Source organism: Rutilus rutilus (genome assembly GCF_951802725.1).
Source record: "Rutilus rutilus genome assembly, chromosome: 3".
Classification (NCBI taxonomy): Eukaryota; Metazoa; Chordata; class Actinopteri; order Cypriniformes; family Leuciscidae; genus Rutilus; species Rutilus rutilus.
The window spans coordinates 57,395,101-57,416,246 of record NC_140211.1 but is presented as its reverse complement, the minus strand read 5'-3'; the positions used below and the strand labels follow the sequence as shown (position 1 = coordinate 57,416,246).

General features: G+C 37.9%; 1 protein-coding gene across 1 annotated transcript; it reads left to right on the top strand.

Annotated features, from left to right (window-relative positions):
• The first annotated feature begins 4,975 nt into the window (after positions 1–4,975).
• Positions 4,976–10,377, top strand: hp (haptoglobin). Its single transcript, XM_084406113.1, has 4 exons — positions 4,976–5,097; positions 5,304–5,386; positions 6,525–6,808; positions 8,486–10,377. Exons 1-4 carry the CDS (start codon positions 5,090–5,092, stop codon positions 9,044–9,046), a joined length of 936 nt encoding a protein of 311 aa, XP_084262239.1. The 5' UTR covers positions 4,976–5,089; the 3' UTR covers positions 9,047–10,377.
• The last annotated feature ends 10,769 nt before the right edge of the window (positions 10,378–21,146 follow it).

Here is a 21,146-nt window from a genome sequence, read left to right as displayed (position 1 = left end):
GCGTAAACCAGTGGCTTAATCACCAGATCGGGTGATTGTTTATTGTGTTTATTATGGCCTTCAGCTTAACTAGTTTTATTCCTGAAAATACAGCTGCCAGCACATTCATCTGTGTATATTAATTTTTGTAGATTTACTGTAATATTTGGAGGGATTTTTCTATGATGTTTTCTATGATGTCACGCAGGTGTTGGAGCAATAACTAATTTTAACGAATCTGTTTGACATCGAATTAATGTTAGATGTTTTGCTATAAATTACAGACATGCATCTGAGGACTATTTCTCATTTTTCTCAGTTATTTTGCTCTATTTCCAGATTCAATCATCGACTCGTACATAGTAGAGCACTTTCGCACATGCACACTCTTCAAAAACGGCGCTTTAAATCTCTTGACAAACTAAAAGACGTAAATGACATTTGTATTTATTCTAAATAAAAGATACAGATTGCACTGAATGTCAGCTTGCTTATTTTGCTCAAGACAAGGATTTATAAAGTCCACATGTCATGTAAACTAGAAACTATGCTCTTAACCACAGGTCGAGAGTGTCGTTCAAACCTCACAACTTTGCGATGCTGTTTGCGAATGTTCGTTAGAGCGATGATTTCGCGAAAGACCGACTCGTTGAACTGCTGATAACAGCGGAACTTGCGACCCGATGCTTTTGGGAAACGCACCTCAGTTTGGGTTTCTTGGTTGCTAAGTTGTTGCTAGAGTTATGGATGTAACTTAACAGCACAAAAATGCACCCAAAGTTAAATAAGAGCAAACATGTGTGAGTCGTGAAAGCAACATGCAGATTTATTCCCACAATTCAGTTTATAGGATCTCACCATTTTCCATTTTTTATATTTTTGTATCTGTACTTATCTGTAACTCTTAAAAAGGTTAAATAGGGTTCTATAGATCGCAAGGGTTCTTGACTTTATGCCCAAAATGTCCTATATAAGGACAAATGTCTTAAATGATTGCATAATACTTTCATGTTCAACAGATTATTTTATTTATTTCTTGTGTTAAAGTATGTGGTTTGATTCAAAAAATGTAATTCAAATTAAAAATGAATTACTAAATGCATAAAATGACGGATTGACCCAAAGAGGGTTTATATACGAGACACCTGACAGAACCCTTTTATGATTCAATATATAACTTTTTCTTCTAAGAGTGTAAGATGTCTGATGTCTGTGACTTATATTTTGTTGTTCAAGTGGCAAAAATATTTATTTAAAGCTGGAAAAAAGGGAACTTGGCCTCTTAGTCTCGGTCACTTAAGTCACTTAAAAATGTCTGAATTTCATTGCATTAGATACAAAATATCAAACTCAAGCCGTCCACATTATACAGTCTAGACCGTTGCGTCTCCATATTAAACTGTGCTTGATATGCCTCAGTCTAATAGATTATGCAAATAGGATGGGAAAGTTCTGCTTATTTAAATGTAATTCCTAGGAGAGTATTCCTGCAGGACTTTTCTGCATGTCTGAGTAATGGAAAGGGGAAATATCCTACTTACAATATTCTCAAAAGATTAAATGAAAATGTACTCACTGACTATATTAGACTAGACATTAATATCATGAATGATTAAAACCTCTCCTCTCTGGAATCAGTGTCTTGCATCTGAGAATAAATGTAAACAGGACTGAAAAATACGTCTAGAGTAATCCTAGGAGGTCAGTTCTCCTGTTAGCAAAATGTTCTGCCAATCCCAAAAATAAACATTCAATCTGGCAAGCATTATTTAGGGGATTACACAACAGGTGCATTTCCACAAATCTGTCATCATGGAAGTGCAAAGTAAACTTTTTTAACCCTCTGATGCTCTTCGAAAAATTTGACATTTTCTTTTTCTTATAATTTTTTTTAATTCATCAGAATGGTACACACACACACACACACGAATTTCATCTAGTGGAAACGTTTGGTACTGCGGCCAAACAAAATCTTAGTGAAAGCTCATTTTTTGAGATATCACCCTCAAATTTGGAACATAACTTGGCTTTGATTTTCTCGCAGTGTCAGAGTAAAACATGTTTTGGAAAATATCAATTTTATAAAAAAAAAATAAAAAAAAAGATTTCATGACAAACTTAAACTTCTATAGCTTTTTAAACTCTTTGTTTTGTTGTAAAGTATTGTCTTTACAAAGAGACCAAACTTAAGTCTTTCAAGATTTAGGACAGTTTAATGCTCAACAAGTTGTCAACAGGTAAATAAATGGATACTGCATAAATATAATATCGTAACATAAAAAAAAAAAAATATTAAATACAAAATATAAAAAAGTCTGTCATTTTGACTGCCACCAAAGGATTAAATTAATTAAACAGGTCAATTTATTTTCCTTATTATAGTAGGCCTATTGGATATTTATAATTTGTTCTACCATGAATGAAGTGCTGGATATGCATTTTTCCATTCTTTTTTTGAACTGTGGAAATGAAGCCATGTTTCAATGCTTTGATGAATTTTCTCATTTTTCAATTAAAGTTTAGAGTGATTGAGATAGATAATAAGATTAATTACATTTTACAAACATTACATGGAAGTATTAACTATATAATATGTTGCTTTATAAAAGTAACTTTTCCCAACACTGAAAAACTGATGATTTGAATTTTTTATATTTTGTCTTAATTAGGGTTGTTTTTCATAATCCGAGTCCTGTGTGGGAGCAGTAAGGTCTTCAACAGGAGCTGAAAGGTTATATTTTGAGTTTGGCTGCAGGCTAATGACGGCCATCATGACCCACTTCCATCTCTAATACACTTGTGAGATGGTTCGGGCTACTGCGTGTCATTAATAGTTCATAACATTTAAAACATTTGTGTTTTCTGCCCTAATCTCTCTGACCACTTCTCTACTGCACCAGCACTGCAGGACATCATACAAGTGATTAACGAGTAATTATTAAAACTGCTCATGTGGAACTGAAGCGAGACAGTTTAAAGCCAGCTGTCTCCGTCCAGGCTGAAAATTAAAGCAAACATATTTTTTACCTAATTTTAGTATTAAACTGATTCTCTGTGCACCATGGCTTTTGGCTTGAGAAATATGGAATACGATCTCTGCACTTCTATTAAAACATTCTCATACATTATTGTTCCCTTTGCATTCTTCACCTTCATTAAATTCAAGATGGATTTCACATTTGAAGCATTATAATTTTTAATCATATTTATGTTAGGTTCCCTTGTGATTTACTGTAACTATATATTCTAAACACAGTACGGCTGTAACGGCTCAGGAATCAACAAACACAGGAGTCCAGGAAGAACAGGAAAACATCACCTTTAAGATCAAAACCCACTCAGTTACAGTTTAATTTATTCAAACACATGGACTGTGTGAAACAAGATTCTACCAAGAACTGAGGAATTGGGGGTTATAAATACACAATGGAAAAGAGAAAGTAAACTTTAGACATAGTAAACTATAGAAACCTAGGAAACAAATTAGCAACATGGAGAATACACAGGAAGTGAATATATATATAACAGAGTAGACCAATCACAACAGACTGAGCCATCTGACCAATCAGAGCAGAGTAGACCAATCACAAAAGACCACAACAGTCTGACCAATCAGAGTAGAGTAGAATAATCACAAAAAACTGGGCCATCTGACCAATCAAAGCAGAGTAGACCAATCACAGCAGACTGAGCTGTCTGACCAATCAGAGCAGAGTAGATCAATCACAACAGCCTGAGCCTTCTGACCAATCAGAGCAGAGTAGACCAATCATAACAGACTGTGCCATCTGACCAATCAGAGCAGAGTAGACCAATCACAGCAGACTGAGCCTTCTGACCAATCAGAGCAGAGTAGACCAATCATAACAGACTGTGCCATCTGACCAATCAGAGCAGAGTAGACCAATCACAGCAGACTGAGCCGTCTGACCAATCAGAGTAGAGTAGAATAATCACAACAGACTGAGCCATCTGACCAATCAGAGCAGAGGAAGCTCTCTGAAAGGAGGGGTTTAGAGAGACCGAAGTCTTTATTGAACCGTTTCAGACACTGTAAGAGCTGATGCTGCAATGTATATTTTGAGTTTATTTATTTATTTATGTATTTATTTTTTACATTGGATGCATGTACTGTAGGAGTTTTCAAAACAAGGAGCCTTTAAAATAACATAATAGGGGCACATTAAATTCGCAAGCATGAATCTCTGTCTAGACATTGTAAAATGATGTTACAGCCAAAAGGATATTTCAAACCCTTATTCAATGTGTTTTATAACTTTCTTTAACAATGCACATAGTGCTCTTTAAGTTTTAAAGAGCAAATCGAGGGAATGAGGTCAGTCAGAAATACCAAGCCTTTAAACATTTAAGAATGCTCTCAAGTTCAGGAATAGCCATTGGGGTGTTGCGAGTTATTTTTTGTTTTAAGGTCTGGTTTTCATGGCAGGTTTCTCAGAATCCATTTAGTAAAGTCTATCTTCACTTTCAAGCATATCATTGTTTAGAAATCTACTACTTTCATAAACCATGTAAATTAATGTCAATTGTGAAGCTGTTTCAACCTATACCATAATCTGTTAAGATACATTTACATTAAAATTATTTAAAAAATTATTCAAAAACAGAATTTGAGTCGTCTGCCATTGTAATTGTTCCACAAAAGATTGCCAAGTTTTGCTTCTGGAAATTTCATGTGCTTAACTTTCGAGTGATCAAAACTCTTTTTATTGCAACATTGCGTGTTGGGGTTTGCAAAACTTGGACTTACTGGCACTGTCGTTTGATCGATCGATATTTCACGCAAGATGTTCACCATTTTGCAAACACAATTATTTTTTCTGGTGGTTACAACATCACGAAAAGAGTGCCATCTCTTGTTTAAATGCACACTGAAAAGTAGGTCATACAGATTGCCTTTGGAAAAAGTTGATCTGCCTTTAACCGAGATAGTGTCAACATTCAAACACAGATAAACTTCCCCGATTATGTAATCTGTGAGTTTAGATGTTTGTTGTTAGGGGGGGAACAGCTGTGTCGAGCTCATATAAATGCAGAACCTCAATGACCACAAATTGATAAAAGACGAATCTGTTTCCAAAACGCTTTCATCATGAGGTGGTAAGTGTCTGTTTTGTTCCCTAAATTTAAAAAAATGTTTCAAATAATGATGTGTGATCAAGTATTGGCTTGAAAGACATTTAAAAAGCATCTCTAAATGTTTCAGCAAATTTCATTAGCTATTTCACTGCAATGCATAATGCATTCTTAATCTGTTCAAACAAGCAAGAGATTATTTAACGCTGATGACCCTTTTTGGTCTCCAGGCTATCCGTGCTGCTCGTGGGCACTATTACTTGGCTGCCAGATGTGTCTCCTGCTTTGGACAGAGTCAGAGAGCATGTTTCGGGTAACAAACAACCTCCTCATCTGACATGACCAATGCTCAGCAGCAGACAGCTACAGCTGTGAATCAGTGAAATGCTTTTAGTGAATTTAATGTCACATTTTAAAAAGCATTTTAAACCATCTTTGTATCATAGGCTTCAGAGTAAACCACATGTGTAGCTTGTCGCAATAACAACAGCATTGTGAGAATATCTTAGCAAGAACATAGCAAAATGTTATAGGGGAAGCACCCCTGATATGCTAATCATGTTAGCATTTTGCTAAAAACATGATAAACGTTAATCATGTTAGCACCTTGTTGAAACGAGACCCATATCCCTTTCAGAATATCATAGAGACACAGAGTTTGTTTGAGTCCAGGCGATGTAGGGTGCAGTGTAGTTACAACAATTAACATGTTTTGCTAACATCATGCTAACATGATTAATATGTTGTTAGCATGCTTACATGATTATCATGTCGATAGCATGTTTTAACGCTTCACTAGATGTTGTAAACATACAACCTGATCTCACGGGAAAACGTACAAATTATACGAGGTAGCTTATTCGTACGAATTCATACGACCTCATTTTTGCAAAATCGTACATATTTTACGAATTGTCCAATTCGTATGAATTCATACGTCTTGTTTGCTAACATAATATGTTGTTAGCATGATGCTGATATGTTTAACGTTATGCTAACAAATTATCATGTCGTTTGCATGTTTTAACGCTTCACTAGATGTTGTTAACATATGTTAGCATGTTTTTAAACATGTTTAAGCATGCAACTAGGCGATGCTAATATGTTTTAACATTTTGTTACCTTGATGCTAGCACATTTTGACTTGTTTATATCATGTTTTAGTAATTAGTTAACACATAGCTAATCGCTATTAGCATGCAGCTATTCACTGTTATCACGTGTAACATGTTGGAAGTCCTGTTTGCTAGCATGAGCCAAAAGAGCAAACCCCTATGTTCATACAATTGGTGTATTCAAATCGTATTTACGAGTTGAACGCACCTGAGGACGTGAACTCCACAAATCTAGCAATGAAGCATTCATTACATTTTGTGTTTTCTCTACATCTGTAGCATGAAAAATATCATTGACAGCTGCCTAAAAAGATCTCATTCTCATGTATTTTACAGCTCACAGGATTTCAGCCCTACGGCCCAAACGAATGGTGGGGGGATCGCTGAACGCATCCGTCCCGTGGCAGGCAATGGTGTACCTCAGTGAAAACATACTAGATGGAGGTTTTGCTGGAGGAGCGCTGATAGCGGAGCGCTGGGTACTGACTGCCGGCCGTAATCTATTTGTAAGAAAGAGTCGAAATCATACAAGAGGACAAGAACCATTAATCCCAAAAGTCTATCTTGGAATCAGCAAACTTTCTGATGCAAATGCTTCTTCTGAAGTAGCTGTGGAGAAGGTAAATATCCAAACCTGCCGAGCTAAATTTGCGAAATCATGATCTCCATATATTTTGTATATAAATACAAAGACAAAAAAGCATTAGTTAGCATGCTAACCGATCAGCATGTTATGCTTACTTAGCTACTAATGTAGTCCGATAGCTGAAGAGCAATATTAGGAAGTGGCATCAGTGTTAAAAATGATTTTATCTTTGAACAAACTATTGCAAAATGACGTTATGCGACTAAAATGTAATTTTTTGACGTAGGCGTGTTATCCAAGCATTAATGGCGAGGAATGACCCTTATATTTGTGAGCGGCTCATATGAGGCGTTTCTCCCTCATTTCTGCTTCAAGATCTTGATGAATTTTGGCATTTCTTTGTTGTTTAGAATCCAGTATTCCCGTGATACTTTTGTCTTTTACTGTAAATGTGCAAAAACTGTTTCCATTGCAGTTTTGCAAAATGTTTCTTTTTCCAATTGCCTGAAAAACCACATCATGCGAGTGTAAAAACTTTTTTGCAATATATGCGAGTTTTTGGAAAAATGACATGTTTCCATTGGGCGTATTTTCAATTCGCAATTTAAATTTGCACAATTTGAAGGGTAAAAGAAACGTGGCTAATGATGCTCCAGGACCAGGACTGAAAACCACTGATATATACCAAATTTTGTGCCAATATGTCAAAAAAATGTCATAATTTAAGACAAATTTGAAAATGATGGGCAGAAGATTAATCCGATCCCGCCAAATTCAGTATCGGCAGTTTCAACAGAACCCAACGAGTCCGTAGACAGCAATCATGATTTTCTTAAAAGTTCTGAGCAAAAATAGCCACATTTGGCAGGTGCACTCAGGTCATGGTGTTAATGAAGCCTACCAAGTTTTGTTTTATTTTGATAGATCAAGTTGTTTCCCAGAAAGCCTCTTGCCTAATTATTCCCAAACAGCAAAATAGTGTCGGCCCAGATCCGGATCACATCTGGGACATGTGGATTCAACGCGTTATAGGTCGAAATCATTAATTACACATCATCATAACTTTTAAACAAAGATTAATATAAAATTCTGTCTGGCCACTTCTGTGCAGCTCGGTCCAGTTATTATGTGAGCTAATTTTGGCAGGAATCTGACAAACAATTTTTTGGGAAGAATAGCGAATAGAAAAAGAATACAGTACATTTCAAAATGGCGACTACTGTCATGGGCAGAGTTTTAATATAATGTATGATATTGACATGATCAGCATGAGATGAGTTATCAGGTGATTTTCAAAGGGGTTCAAAAGTTCTAACCAAAAGAATATGAAATCTTTGAATTTGTGGTGATTATATAGAGTTGGACAGAGTATTTATTCAGGGTGACCTTCATAATTTTCCAATGTACGGTTCACAACTACCCTAACCCTAACCCTAACAATATATAATTAATTGTCTAGTTGCGCAGACAGTGACCCTAAAAAGTATTTGGACACTTAAGCCACAATTAAAAAAAGTCACTGCATTAGGTAACTAAATATTAAACGTGGGTGCATATGATGCAATGAAATCCATGCTTTTCTAAGAGTTCTTAAAGTTTGCAAATGTTTTTCGGACCAATTTATCACTGTGACAAGTTAATTTTGTATGTCAAGAAAAGGATAAAGGAGATGCATGAGAGCATTAATAGTTGAAATGCATCTTTCCTGCAGGTGTTTTTGCATCCAGGCTTCCAGAACACATCCGACTGGGACGACGACCTCGCTCTGATCAAACTGCAGGAGCCAGTCAGATTTAACGAGTCTATAATACCCATCCCGCTTCCAGAGATGGGAGATAACCAGGAAGAGAGCGAAGGAGAGAGAGGCATCATCGCTGGCTGGGGATGGGGGCGTCTTTTCACCCCTGCCCTGAAACTGAAGTTTCTCGCTCTGCCCGTCCAGTCATGCAAGGGGAAATACCAGGCGACGGTCCTCGCAAACACACCAAATGTGACTGACAAACAGTTCTGCACAGGACCCAGCACGTACCAGGAAAACGTGTGTTTTGGTGACGCAGGGGGCGCTCTTGTGTTCCTGAACCCCAACACCAGTGCAGTCTATGCTGCGGGAATCCTCTCCTTTGACAAGGCTTGTTCTGTAGAAGAGCATGCTGTCTACACAAAGATTTCTGCCTACCTGCCCTGGATCCACAGCGTCATGAGAGGAGATTCACAGGAATTTCCAGAGCGGCGTGCTTCAATTATAAGTCACATGTTCTCACAACAACAGTAGTATGATTTTAATGCAGTGATAATTGCTTTATAAATATACATTTATGTCACTGGTTTCCCAGACAGCAACATAGGCTACGTCTACATTAATCCGGACACATTTGAAAACGGCGTTTTTGTTTAAAAAAGCTCTCCGTCCACACTAGCGTTTTCAGGCGTTTCAGTGTGGATGAGAAACTTTTGGAAGACGCCTGAAAACGCCAAATTCACATATTCAATGTGTAAAACCTCACAAAAGCTGACTGAGATGAGACAGACGGAAAAGTACATAATAAAGTTATTGCGCAATTCTTCTGACAAGATAATTTTATTTAGCAAAATATCTTATCTTTCACTGATGCATACTCAGTCACCATTATATGTTTGGTCTAAAACGCGACTGATTTCATGTTTCGCGTCAGGACAGCAAATGCGAATGAATTTGCAGGACTGCGATATGAAGAGTGTGCAAAGTAACATATTTTAGCAACTGTGTGAAGTGAAAGTGAATAGCACATAACAGGCACAATACCGCTATAAACATGAATATCTATTGGTACAATATGCGTCACATGACTAAACTTACGTCATCGTTTTTTTAAATACCTCCGTTTTGACAGTGAACACACTACAACGCGAAAATGTTTTCAAAACGCTTCATTTTCATTAATAAAAACACTGTCTCAGTGTGGACGGAAGGTCAAAATGGAGAGAAAAAGATGCGTTTTTAAAACGAAAACGTATTAGTGTGGACAAGGCCAAAGTTTTGGCCCAGATCCGGCCCACATCTGGTACGAGTGGAATCCACATGTACCAGATGTGGCCCGGATCTGGGCCGACACTTTGTTTCTGTCTGGGTTGTAATTTGCACTGCTAAATTGTGAGAATAAAAATGGGGGTTGTCATTTAACAAATAAATCCATATTTGAAACAAAAAAAGTGTCTAGTGTATCTAATGTGCCGCACAGGTCCAGAACAATGAAGCCAAAACATTTCGATCGCCCCCTGGTGGCTGGCTGCAATATAGGTCATAATGTAATCGAAAGGGACGCAAGCCAAACTAAAAAAATCGAATTACATTACGAATAATTTAACGTCATGATTGACAGCTGCCACATCAATCATTCCAACATATTACATGCATTTGTTGTGATAAATTAGCAGGAACTTTTAAAATATCAATTGTATTAAATAATGGAAATAAAATGTTGCTACTCTTTGCTACTGATTTCAGGGTTACATTTAATTTAATAGTGGTATTAAAATCTAAATTGTAATATTGAAAAAGGCTGGTCCATGTGGATTCCACACGGCCCAGATGTGGGCCGGTTCTGGGCCGACTGGGTATGTAATGAGGACATTCCACATGAATGGTTTATTATTACCTTACTGTGTGTATTTTCTATCTAGGCAAACATGAGAAAGCACATCACATACGTAGATTAACTGACTTAAAACCACGACTGATTGAGAAATGCTCTCATCTTTCATCAGGGAATCAAATACAACTGCAAACCTGACAAGCAACAGTTAACCCTGAATCAAGTTCTTCTGTTTACCACCAGGCATCCCGATCAATTTGTGTCAATAGCTTTGAACAGCATCTTCTTTTGAGAAAAAAAGGTGTTTTCTCAGAGAACCATTGCTTGCAGCATACCAATGATACTGTTAAAAAAAGGACTATATTCCATGGTTTGAAAATGGCACTGTTGTATTTCCAAAACCTTGCCCAAATATGCTTTAACATGTCCTAAATGTATTAGACTCAACCTCAAAGACATTTAAATCTAATGCAACTATGAAACGCTCAATAAATAATACAACTGAAGGGGAGTGATGAGTGTGCAACTCTACAGGGGTAAATTAATCCAGTAAACCTTTATACTCCCAGTAGCATCTGAGCCTGTTATGCCACTTCCCCACCACCAGAGGTCACCCTCTGAATATTGAAATGTTTTTTCCCGCACCTGTTCATTAAGTGTTCCAAGCAGGAATGTCTATAATATTTGAACACAATTTGTGGGCTTCTGCTTGTCCACTCTCCTTCTGAGGATTGACCACAGGTTCTCTGTTTGGGATTAAAATCCGGGTTTGGCCAAATATCCAAAACTTCAATTATGACATTGTGCCCCATCATGCTGGAAAAAGCATTGATCATCACCAAATCGCTCCTTGGTTGTTGGGAGAAGTTGCTTTTGCAGGACACTTTATACTATTTTTTATTCCTGGCAGCGTTTTGGGAAGAATTGTGAGACAGCCACTCTATACATGAACATTAAACAAATTTAAAATCTAAATAAAATGTTTTTGTTTTTGTTTTTTTACTTATTTAAAAAGGAATATGCCAGGTAATATGTAATAGTAGACTGAAAACAGATTGATGTGGAGAAATATGCCTCTACATTTTAAAATGGCAGGAATATATTCATAATTTAGTGCATGGGATTAATGTCCAGTTCCTCATAACAACAAAATATGTAAGAGATTTTTGTCCATTCGTGGTTTCCTCATTCAATCAACTGTGTGTTTATTTGACTATTTTTCTCCCACAGGCTCCCAAACCAGACCGCAAGAAGAGAAGGAAAAAGGATGCTGATATAGTGAGTGGAATCACAGTCTGAGGCTTGTTCACATCTGGTGTTTAGATGAGTTTTGGGATCGGATCACAAGTGGACGACACTAAATACAGGTGTAACGGGGTCTAAAACGTTTTGAGCTTGTCCACTTTTGACCTCTTCCAGAGTTAGTGGAAAAAACATTGCTTTCGTAGTGTATGGCAAGCCGTTTTAGCTTAAATTGTACACAGCGTTACTCGTCGTAATTGCATTTTTACTAGTAAGAATTAAATTAGAGAGCTCTACAATTCAATTCTTACTAGTAGCAATTACAATTAGAGAGCTCTCTTCAATTATTACTAGTAAGAATTACATTTACAGAGCTCTCTAATTCAATTCTTACTAGTAAAAAAACGAATTAAAGATATGTATAATTGCAGAGCTCTGTAATTGAATTAAAGAGCTCTGCAATTGCATTCTTACTAGTAACAAATCAATTGTAGAGCTCCGTAATTAAAAATGAATAGAAGTCAATGGAGACATATGACTAGTAAAAATTAATTTGTAGAGCTCTCTAATTGGAATTGTTACTAGTAAAAATGCAATTACGACGAGTAACGCTGGGTACAATTTAAGCTAAAACGGCTTGCCATAGTAGTGTAAACGCTCATGTGGTCGAATGTGTTCAAACAGCCACTAAAGACCGTCTTCTCTCCGTCTACTGATCTAATGCGGGAACATTACGGGAAGAGCTCGTTTTAAAGTCGTCATGTAATCAAAATTGACCCTATTTACGTTGTTAGCGCATATTCAGGGGCGTAGCAGCCATTCTAAAAGTGGGGGGGACAAAAGCTGTATGTGACCATAGGATGTGACCCAAAGGTGATGGTCATAACAGGGTTTTTCCTGGCTCAAAATGAGGCGGAGGTGGTAAAATCGTAATAATGAAAATGTGTATTTTTTGTAGATCATCATATACCCTAATGTGTTTCCCACATTATTTTTGTGGGTGGAGCTTGGTACCTCTAGGGGGGTCCGGGGGCATGCCCCCCCATAAGAAAATGTGTACATTTTAAAGATAAATTCATTAATCTGGTGCACTTTGAGTCACCCAAACCCACTGTTACAAATAAATAATCCACCTGCCAACTGCCCCAAATATGATATTCTTTGATTTAGTTATCTGCATCTGATCATCACATTACAATTATTCAAATTCTCAGTGTTAAGCATGATAATATGGTAACATATCACACTGAAGTAGGCTGATTTAAAATGAACAATTATTTAAAATAAAAGTTCTTCTTTTGGCAAAATTACATTTCCTTAGTAGCATAAACAGAGGCTTTACTCCCTTCAAACTTAAATTGTCAATGTTTCATTACATCACTGTTTGAAAACACTCATTTTTTGTACCTTTATAAAGGGCATTTTCCCCCTAGTTTTATACAACAGTCATTTTATTAAATATATCAATAAAACCTAAATAATGTATTTACAAAGTTTTCATATTATTTTGGTCACCCGACGTCGCAACCGAAATTTAACCAAATATCAACGTCTTATGACGTTGGGTACCTGATGGGAATAACCTGTTAGTAGATGCTTTTTATCCAAAGCGACAAGTAGGAGAGCATTTAACACACACTCGGCACAATCCGGTGCGACGTGACGAGGTCCATACGGGTTCTGTTGTCTTACACGTCTTACTCATAGACGGTCTAACTGCTTAAATCAACAAGGAAACTTTACGCGTGATTCATGTCATCGCGACATACATACCATACAGTGCGTGTTTGAAAAAAGGATGTAGGCTAATGTCCTCTGCTTTTTTCTGGGGTTCATTTTACCCCAGACAGCCAAACAGCAAAGTGACTAAACAACGAACGAAAATTCGCAAGAGAGCAACAAGAGATTTGAAGCTCATGGCAGATACGCCCAATAGATGATTCGCGCTGTGATTGGCTGAATGTTAGTTCACTCAAGTCTTAGTAACAAATCAGAGAACACAGGCGGAAATATTGGCGCTGGGTCAAAAAAAAATGCGGGGGACAGAATCACCTGTTTCTAAAAGTGAGGGGGACGTGTCCCCCCCGTCCCCCCCGGTTGCTACGCCCCTGCGCATATTACTAGTATTGTGGTGAACAATTGATCCGTGCAAGTTAATACACAGAAATAAAATTGTTTGTCGTGGTAATCTTTAATCAAAATCTGAAAAGTTACTTCCGGTATGGAATGGCGTTCCTTCTCTGATGATGTCAGTTTGACGTCTTGGGTTGAAAGCGCATTTTCAAAACTTTGCCTCTTTTTAAAAAAAACTTTACATACAAATCCAAGAATTGCACACACAAAATGCAAATGTCTTACGTTGCAAACACCTTTGCCATAATATTATATTTTTGGATATATCATACACACAGTTATTCAAAACCTAAAGCTCTTCTTTCATGTACATTTCTGTACAAGATTGAAAGTAATTGGCAGAGAGATGTTGAAAAATTCACGGTAAACACGAAAGCAAGATTGAATCCAAGCCATTTTTTTTTTTTTTTTTACTGTAAGCATTTGTGGTTGTGAATACAGTATTACACAGTCCTGAAAAACCTATTTCTTGACCTTTGGCCTGTTTATAGGCCTATTCTAAAGCCATGATTGGTTGGTGTTACAGTTTTTTTACTCGATTGTTTACACACATTTTCTGAAAGCATGCCTCATATTCTCAGAACTCACACACACACAATGGGCAAAACCCCTCAATTCTCCTGCAAAATGAAACTTTACATTCAAAACAATGTTATTTCTTCTCAAAATGGTATTTTGTTTTCAAATGACACACACAAACCATCATATGAATAGACATTTATAAGAACCAGTTGAACACTGATGTGCTCAATGTAAAACACTATGATGAATGGAAAACACTTCTTCTCCATTCATCATAATGACTTAGGCCTTTTTTTGTTCAGTGTTACACTTACTACAGACAGTACATACATAAGTGTGTGGTAAAATATTTGAGAATATTGTTTTTATACTCAGAACACACAAATACACGGTAACAAATATATTTTATTTTTCCCACAAAAACATTGTACACAGTGTACATCCCAACCAACACAAAGTTGTACATACAGTGGTCTACATACAAAACAACAGAAGAATTGACTGTATACAGTTACAGTAAAAAAAAAAAAAAATTCCAATGTTGGCATCCATTGCTCCATTGAAGAGCTCACCTGTTGCTCTTTTATGCTAAAGCTCTGATTGCTAATTGTAAAACTGTGTGACGGATGTTTGCCCATGTGATGAGTCAGTGTGCATATCTGAATGGCAGTGAAAAAGCTGGTTGTTCAGCCTTGTGAAAACAAGAGATTTTCTGCATGAATATTGTGCCAAAAGCAGATAATTGTGTGTAGTGTTTTGAAAAAGGTGTGTTTTAGAACTGCAATGTGAGTGTAAAGCAGGAACTGTGCTTGTAGTTTAGCAGAATTGGTTCAGGGGGTTGGTGAATGAGTTACATGCTGTGGTCATTGTGTCTCAAGTACCAGTATTTGTGTGTAAACAATTGACAAAAACTGTAAGTAAAGCAATGAGTGTTTGCACATGTGAGGAGTGTGTGTGAGGAGTGTCTGATGAATTAGTGTGGCATTTTGTTAGGTTGTGTTTGAAAAAGGAAATCGAGATACTTCCTGTTAGATTTTTGTGTGTTTCATAGAGAATTGTGTGTTGTGGTTTGCAAAAAGTGTTTTACGAAATAGAAAACTGAGTCGAAGGCCGAGAATTAGCGAATGGTTTTGCAGATTTGGTGTGTGTTTCTGGTGTTTGAGTGTCAGGTTTCGGAAATTGTGTGACAAGTAAGGATTTTGTGTGTAAGCAGTTGAAAAAAACTGTAATACCAGGTGTAAACAGGGCCTTTGTCTGGGACGTCCTGGAACCTTCTTCACTGAGGTTGAATCTCTCTCCTTAAAGTATTTATGATGTAAGGCCCGCTATATTGGTCCAATTTCCGGTTCGCCAATATACGGGGAAGGAATCACGTGTTACTGTCCTTTCCTCATGCGAAGTATTGGTTGGTTAAATGCATTATATTAATCATATATTTACTCGTTAATTCATCTGACTCCATAAATGAAAGGTTTTAATAATATCTGTGCCTCACTAAAAGTGAGTGAATGTTTGACTATTCCGTTTAACTCTTCAATGAAAATAATATCAAAGTCAGTTAGAATAATCAAATGTAACAATTTATTATGTCAGGTAAATGTATCATGCCAATTTCATAATCAATTCAAAGATAATCGATACAAAACATCAAATGCTCTGGAATAGAGAGAAGATGCAAACCCAACATTAAGAAATACGTGAGGCTGAAACGTCTTACTCTCTCAGCCTCACGGGCCATCTGAAGTACAGAAAAGGCCTGAACTCTCTGCTGCATCTCCTTATATACACAAACCTTTCTCAAGGAAACAAGTACTAACAAAAGAAATTTGCATGCAGTGGTCGCACCTTCATGGGGGTGGGTGACCATTTGCTTGAGAGACCACCTTCCTTTGTAAGTCAGTTATCCATAAACTCTTAAAACCTTGTTACCTTTTATTTGATCTATCTGGATATGAGATATCTGTACCACTCACTTTGAGACATTTCAAATGACACCAAAAACATAACAGTCAATGATAAACATTCACATTAAACCATATTCTTGTGTGAGTTCTTGGTAGTTTGCGGAAGTGAGGTCGTATGGGGGAGGTCAAATGGTAATTAGCCCTTTGTCTCAGACCAGGGCCTCAACCAGTATTTTCAGTCTTACATGATCTGTTAAATTTGGCCATGGGACCCACATTTTCCCATGGTCATTAAGCCCAAATTTGACCTGATTCCTAAAGAAATATAATAAAATATACTAAATAATACACAATCTATACAAGTTGTAAGCATATATGTGACCCTGGATTACAAAACAAAAAGAAGTAAGATATTTTCAGAATGAAAGGAGAGGTAGACGAGAAGAAGCAGAAGTGAAGAGCAAAAATAGACTTATCATAGTATCATATCATGATTGTGTCATAGTTGTGTAACGGCTAGGTCGGCGCGACTGGTCAGATGCTATACGGTTGCAAAAATAGATTGACAAGGTGTTTTTTGACAGCAATAATTCATTTTTCTTTTCGTGATAAAGCTGATTTTTTTTTTGTGGCCAATTAAGCTTTTTGCATTTATTCAAAATGCCTCTGATCACTCTGCACAATAATCTAGAAACAATGTGAATCAACACCACAACAACTGAAGCAGCAAACCTTGCAAAACACATTTGTCACTGCCAGAACCTTTGGCTGTACAGAGCGTGACATGATGTCTTTTACATGTGAGACTGGTAGACTCAGCCAGAGTCTGAAATGTTGTTTCTTCCTTCCCTAATGCAAATTTCAAGTGCCATCCATGGCTTTGAGTGCAGCACAGGTGCAGTCCCCTTTCTCCAAACACTTCACTCTCTTCATTAAAGAGAACGGCACTTTGAAGATCTGGCCTTTTAGATTGGCTTCACACTCACAAGAACATCTAATGAGCTCAGCAAGTTCTTCTGCTGAACAGAGTGTCAGTTTGTTTGCCAAATTGCCACCGTATTTATCGTTACATCCAGGGCTTGACATTCACATTTTTGCTCACCAGCCACTGTGGCTTGTGGTTTTCCAAAGTTACAAGCCACTCAGCATTTTCACCGGCCACAATTTTGACATAAAAACCACGGAAAAATATAGATATTTTTAATATTATCTCATAATTTGGCAGCAGGTATGTCACTGCTGTCACAAAGTGGTCATATGATGGCTCTAAAAAGAACATTATTTTGTGTATTTGGTTTTAGGTAAAAAAAAAAGAAGTTATTATTTTACACATCCTGTACATTATTGTTGCTCCTCTATGCCCCGCATAGGCATAGGATAAGGATAAGGCTTAGGATAAGGCAATATTGACTTCAACGAGGGGGATAATAATTTGGCAGGGGGTCGAAATTGGGCACAACACCGGAAAATGCAGATGACCAAGCTGATCGATCAACTTTGCCAGCGCGACTAGACCAGATCGTATCAGATTGGTAAGGTTTTATTGAGAACACTATGTAAACATAAAATCATCATGTCTGCATTTGTGATCGTAGAAATGACATACAAGTGCTACTCTATACTGCTCAAAACTCGCGTTTGAATATATTCTTAAAATATGAAAAACATACATAGGCCTACTAAGAGATATTGACGTAATATCAATGACCTAATATCCGCGTTCATACGTCAATGTCCGCGTTATCCCTGGTTTCCGCTCGTACTGCTATAGTAACCATGGCGACAGACGTGGACAACTGCGTAACGTCTAGCGGCGCGCTCACGCTGCTGTTGTTTCGTTCAAACATTATGGATCATGGCAAGCAGACTTTGGGACAAAAGGAGAAATAAAACGAGGATCAACATCAGCGTGGCGTCCGCGACTAACTTCGACTTGACAGAGACGCAGCTTTTGCATGAGCTTTATTAGACAGGTGAGCAAATGTACATAAACCTAATCAATGTTATATAGCTCAACATGATGAATTGTTAGAATATGATCAGTAAGTTATGCTAATGTTGATCTAGCTTACTGCTAGTCTCATACAGCCAACAAACTAATACATAGAATAACTTTGTAACTTTCAACTCACTCAAATGCAGTTTAGTGTGATCGTGTAGACTAGAGCAAGTGAAACAGCGCTGCGTTACCTCAAGTTTGATTCGTCTAATAAACTGCCCTGTGTGAGTATCATTCAGCACTAGCGGGTAAGTTAGTTCGGTAGAATGAAATGTCCTTATTCCTTTATATCCGCGGGACTCGCGTATGGCGCTGATATCTGTCTCTCATTAGCACTCGCGCCCTGCTTCACACCACAGTCATGTTAAACATCAGTGTATTCACTCATCCATAAACATTATTAGATCCATCAGCATGACGACAAGTTCCATAATTCTGCTTATGCATCATCAACCTACGCTTTTGTTATTTTAAGAGGTTAGCGACCCCTAGCTGCAAAAAAAAAAAAGACATATTGTAGCTTTAAGCACTGTTTTCTAATTGTGTCCTCTTCTGGAAGGCCAAACAAAGTAGTTTTGTTATGAGGATGAAGGTAGGAAGGGTGATGAAGGGAATGAACCCAATCGCAGACAGTAGTCACAGCACACGGTTTATTATATGCAAATAATAGGGAAACCAAAGCCCACGAGGGGGCAAAACACAGACAGGACAACGAGTGACTAAACTAGACTATGATTTGACATAACTAGACTACAAACAAACAGCTAATACAGAAACAGAACTTGCTCTTGACGACACTCTTGACAGGGTACTCACAGAGAGGAATGATAGCATGTAACAATGAACCAGCACAAGACAGCAAACACAAGGGGATTAAATAGGGAGACTAATGATAACAGGTGACACAGTTAAAGCAATAATGACAAAACGAGGATAACAAGGGGGCGGGGCAAGAGAACGAGACAACACAAGCACATGGCCCAAACAAATGGCCATGTGCTTGTACACAAAACATGGGTCTGTCATGATCCTGCCTCAAGAATTAAAGAATGACAAGGACTAGATGGCAGAATCATGACAAGTTTGGCTTTCGCAACGAATAACACAGCGTCTCCACGACACGAGCGACGCTGGCGGCAACAATAACACGGCGAGAATAAAAGTTACGCCTTCTTTCTTTGTGTACATACATTTGTGTTGTGTTATGAAACTGCACACACACTTATGTAGATTTGTGGAGGCGTGTTTGAACGAAGCGTTTTAGGAAGGCGTGGCTGAGCCTTAACTTTTATAAAGAATATCTCTTTAGGTTTGACACTTTGAGTTTTGTAACTCTGCAGATCTTATACTTCCACAAACAGCTGCATAACACACTAAAGAAAAAGGAAAACAAGAAATCGCATCATATGACCCCTTTAAGGACAGAATGCACAGATCCATTATACTGTTACACATGCGTTTTCTTTCTCAACTGTTTATGTTCACTTAAAACATAAATAGTTTACGTAAAAACTCATCAAGACCGGCGTTTTAATATTATTTTGTGTGTATTTGACGGTTTAAGCAATGCAATAAGCATAAGAGTCGGCTTAATGTGCACGCACTTCAGGTGTGAGCAGAAAATATGCAGGAATGAGTCAAATACGTGCAATCCCTCGCCGAAATTCAAGACCTGTAATGAGCAGCTGGTTCAAGAGCAGCTGGTATCGTGTATCTATTCTGCGGGAAATTATTATTGTAAGCGTTTCAGATATTTCAGTATCGATATGTATCGAAAAATCTATATTTTTTGGCAACACTACATTGCACTTAGTTTATTATTATTTCAGATGCCTTTTTTAAAGACTACAACTGAAAAATGTATATATTATAAAATTCAAGCCGCCAAAGTGGCTAGTTGGAGTGACTGCGTTACACACCACTGATGAAACACACCCGCGGTTTGCCCTTGTTACACCACTGTCACCAATGGAGAGTAATTTCACTTAATAGCAGTGATTTCTAGCCTAGAAATCTAGACGCACCCTAGCGGCAGCAAAATTATTTTGCAGCCAGGGTGGGTCTACTCTAGACACTCTCAATAGACCTTTTTGCTGCAAAAACCTAAATTGGGTCAGGCCAATCACGTCGTGTATAGAGTAGGCGGGGGCGGGCTTAACATATGACGACAGAGTTGCGACGGTTACCTGCCACTTGAAAACAAAGAATGGCTCAGGGGGGCAGGGATTTGTATTATTTTGAAGCTACCCCGGGCGCCGCCATTGGCTAGCGGAACCCCACCTGCAGTTAGCATCCCATTGACTCCCATTCATTTTGGCGTCACTTTGACAGCGAATAACTTTACATCTGAGGCGTTTAAAGACTCCATTTGTCCATTATTTATTTCTAAAGAAACACGAAAATGTATAAAAGGCTCCATTACCTTGTAGCTTACGTTATGGCCCTGTAGAAGCAGTTTTTGTAAAAGTAGGCTAACGATTGCGTCACAGCTACGCGACTCTCTGTCGCACAGTAGGAAATTACCGTATGGACAGGAGGAGAAGCTCGCGGGCAATCGGGAGGACGTCGAGGCAAAATGACAAAGTAATTAATCAGAACACCTACAAAAAGTTTCTCCTGCTCCAAGATCATGGACAGCTCCTACTCACGCTCTCCGTCTCTGCGAGTTTCGGAAGGTAATGATTCAGATTGATCTTGACACAGCTACTAGAAGACAGACGGTTTGCTCACGTCACATCTACGTCGTCGAGCTCAGTTTGAGTCTGCGCAGTACGCTGGACCCCCAGGAAGTAAAAAGTTTCTAATAGGCTCTATGCACGATCGCTTCCGCGTTTTGTCTCAGCCCGCCCAGTTACATCCGGTGCTGCGTCAGAAGCAGTTTTTGCATTAGGTGTAGATAATGGCAAATTACACTCGCTGTTTACAAAAACTTCCAGCGGTTAACTTGAATGAAGTTAACAATATTGTGAGGCAGTTAACTGTCACACATATGAAAAAAGA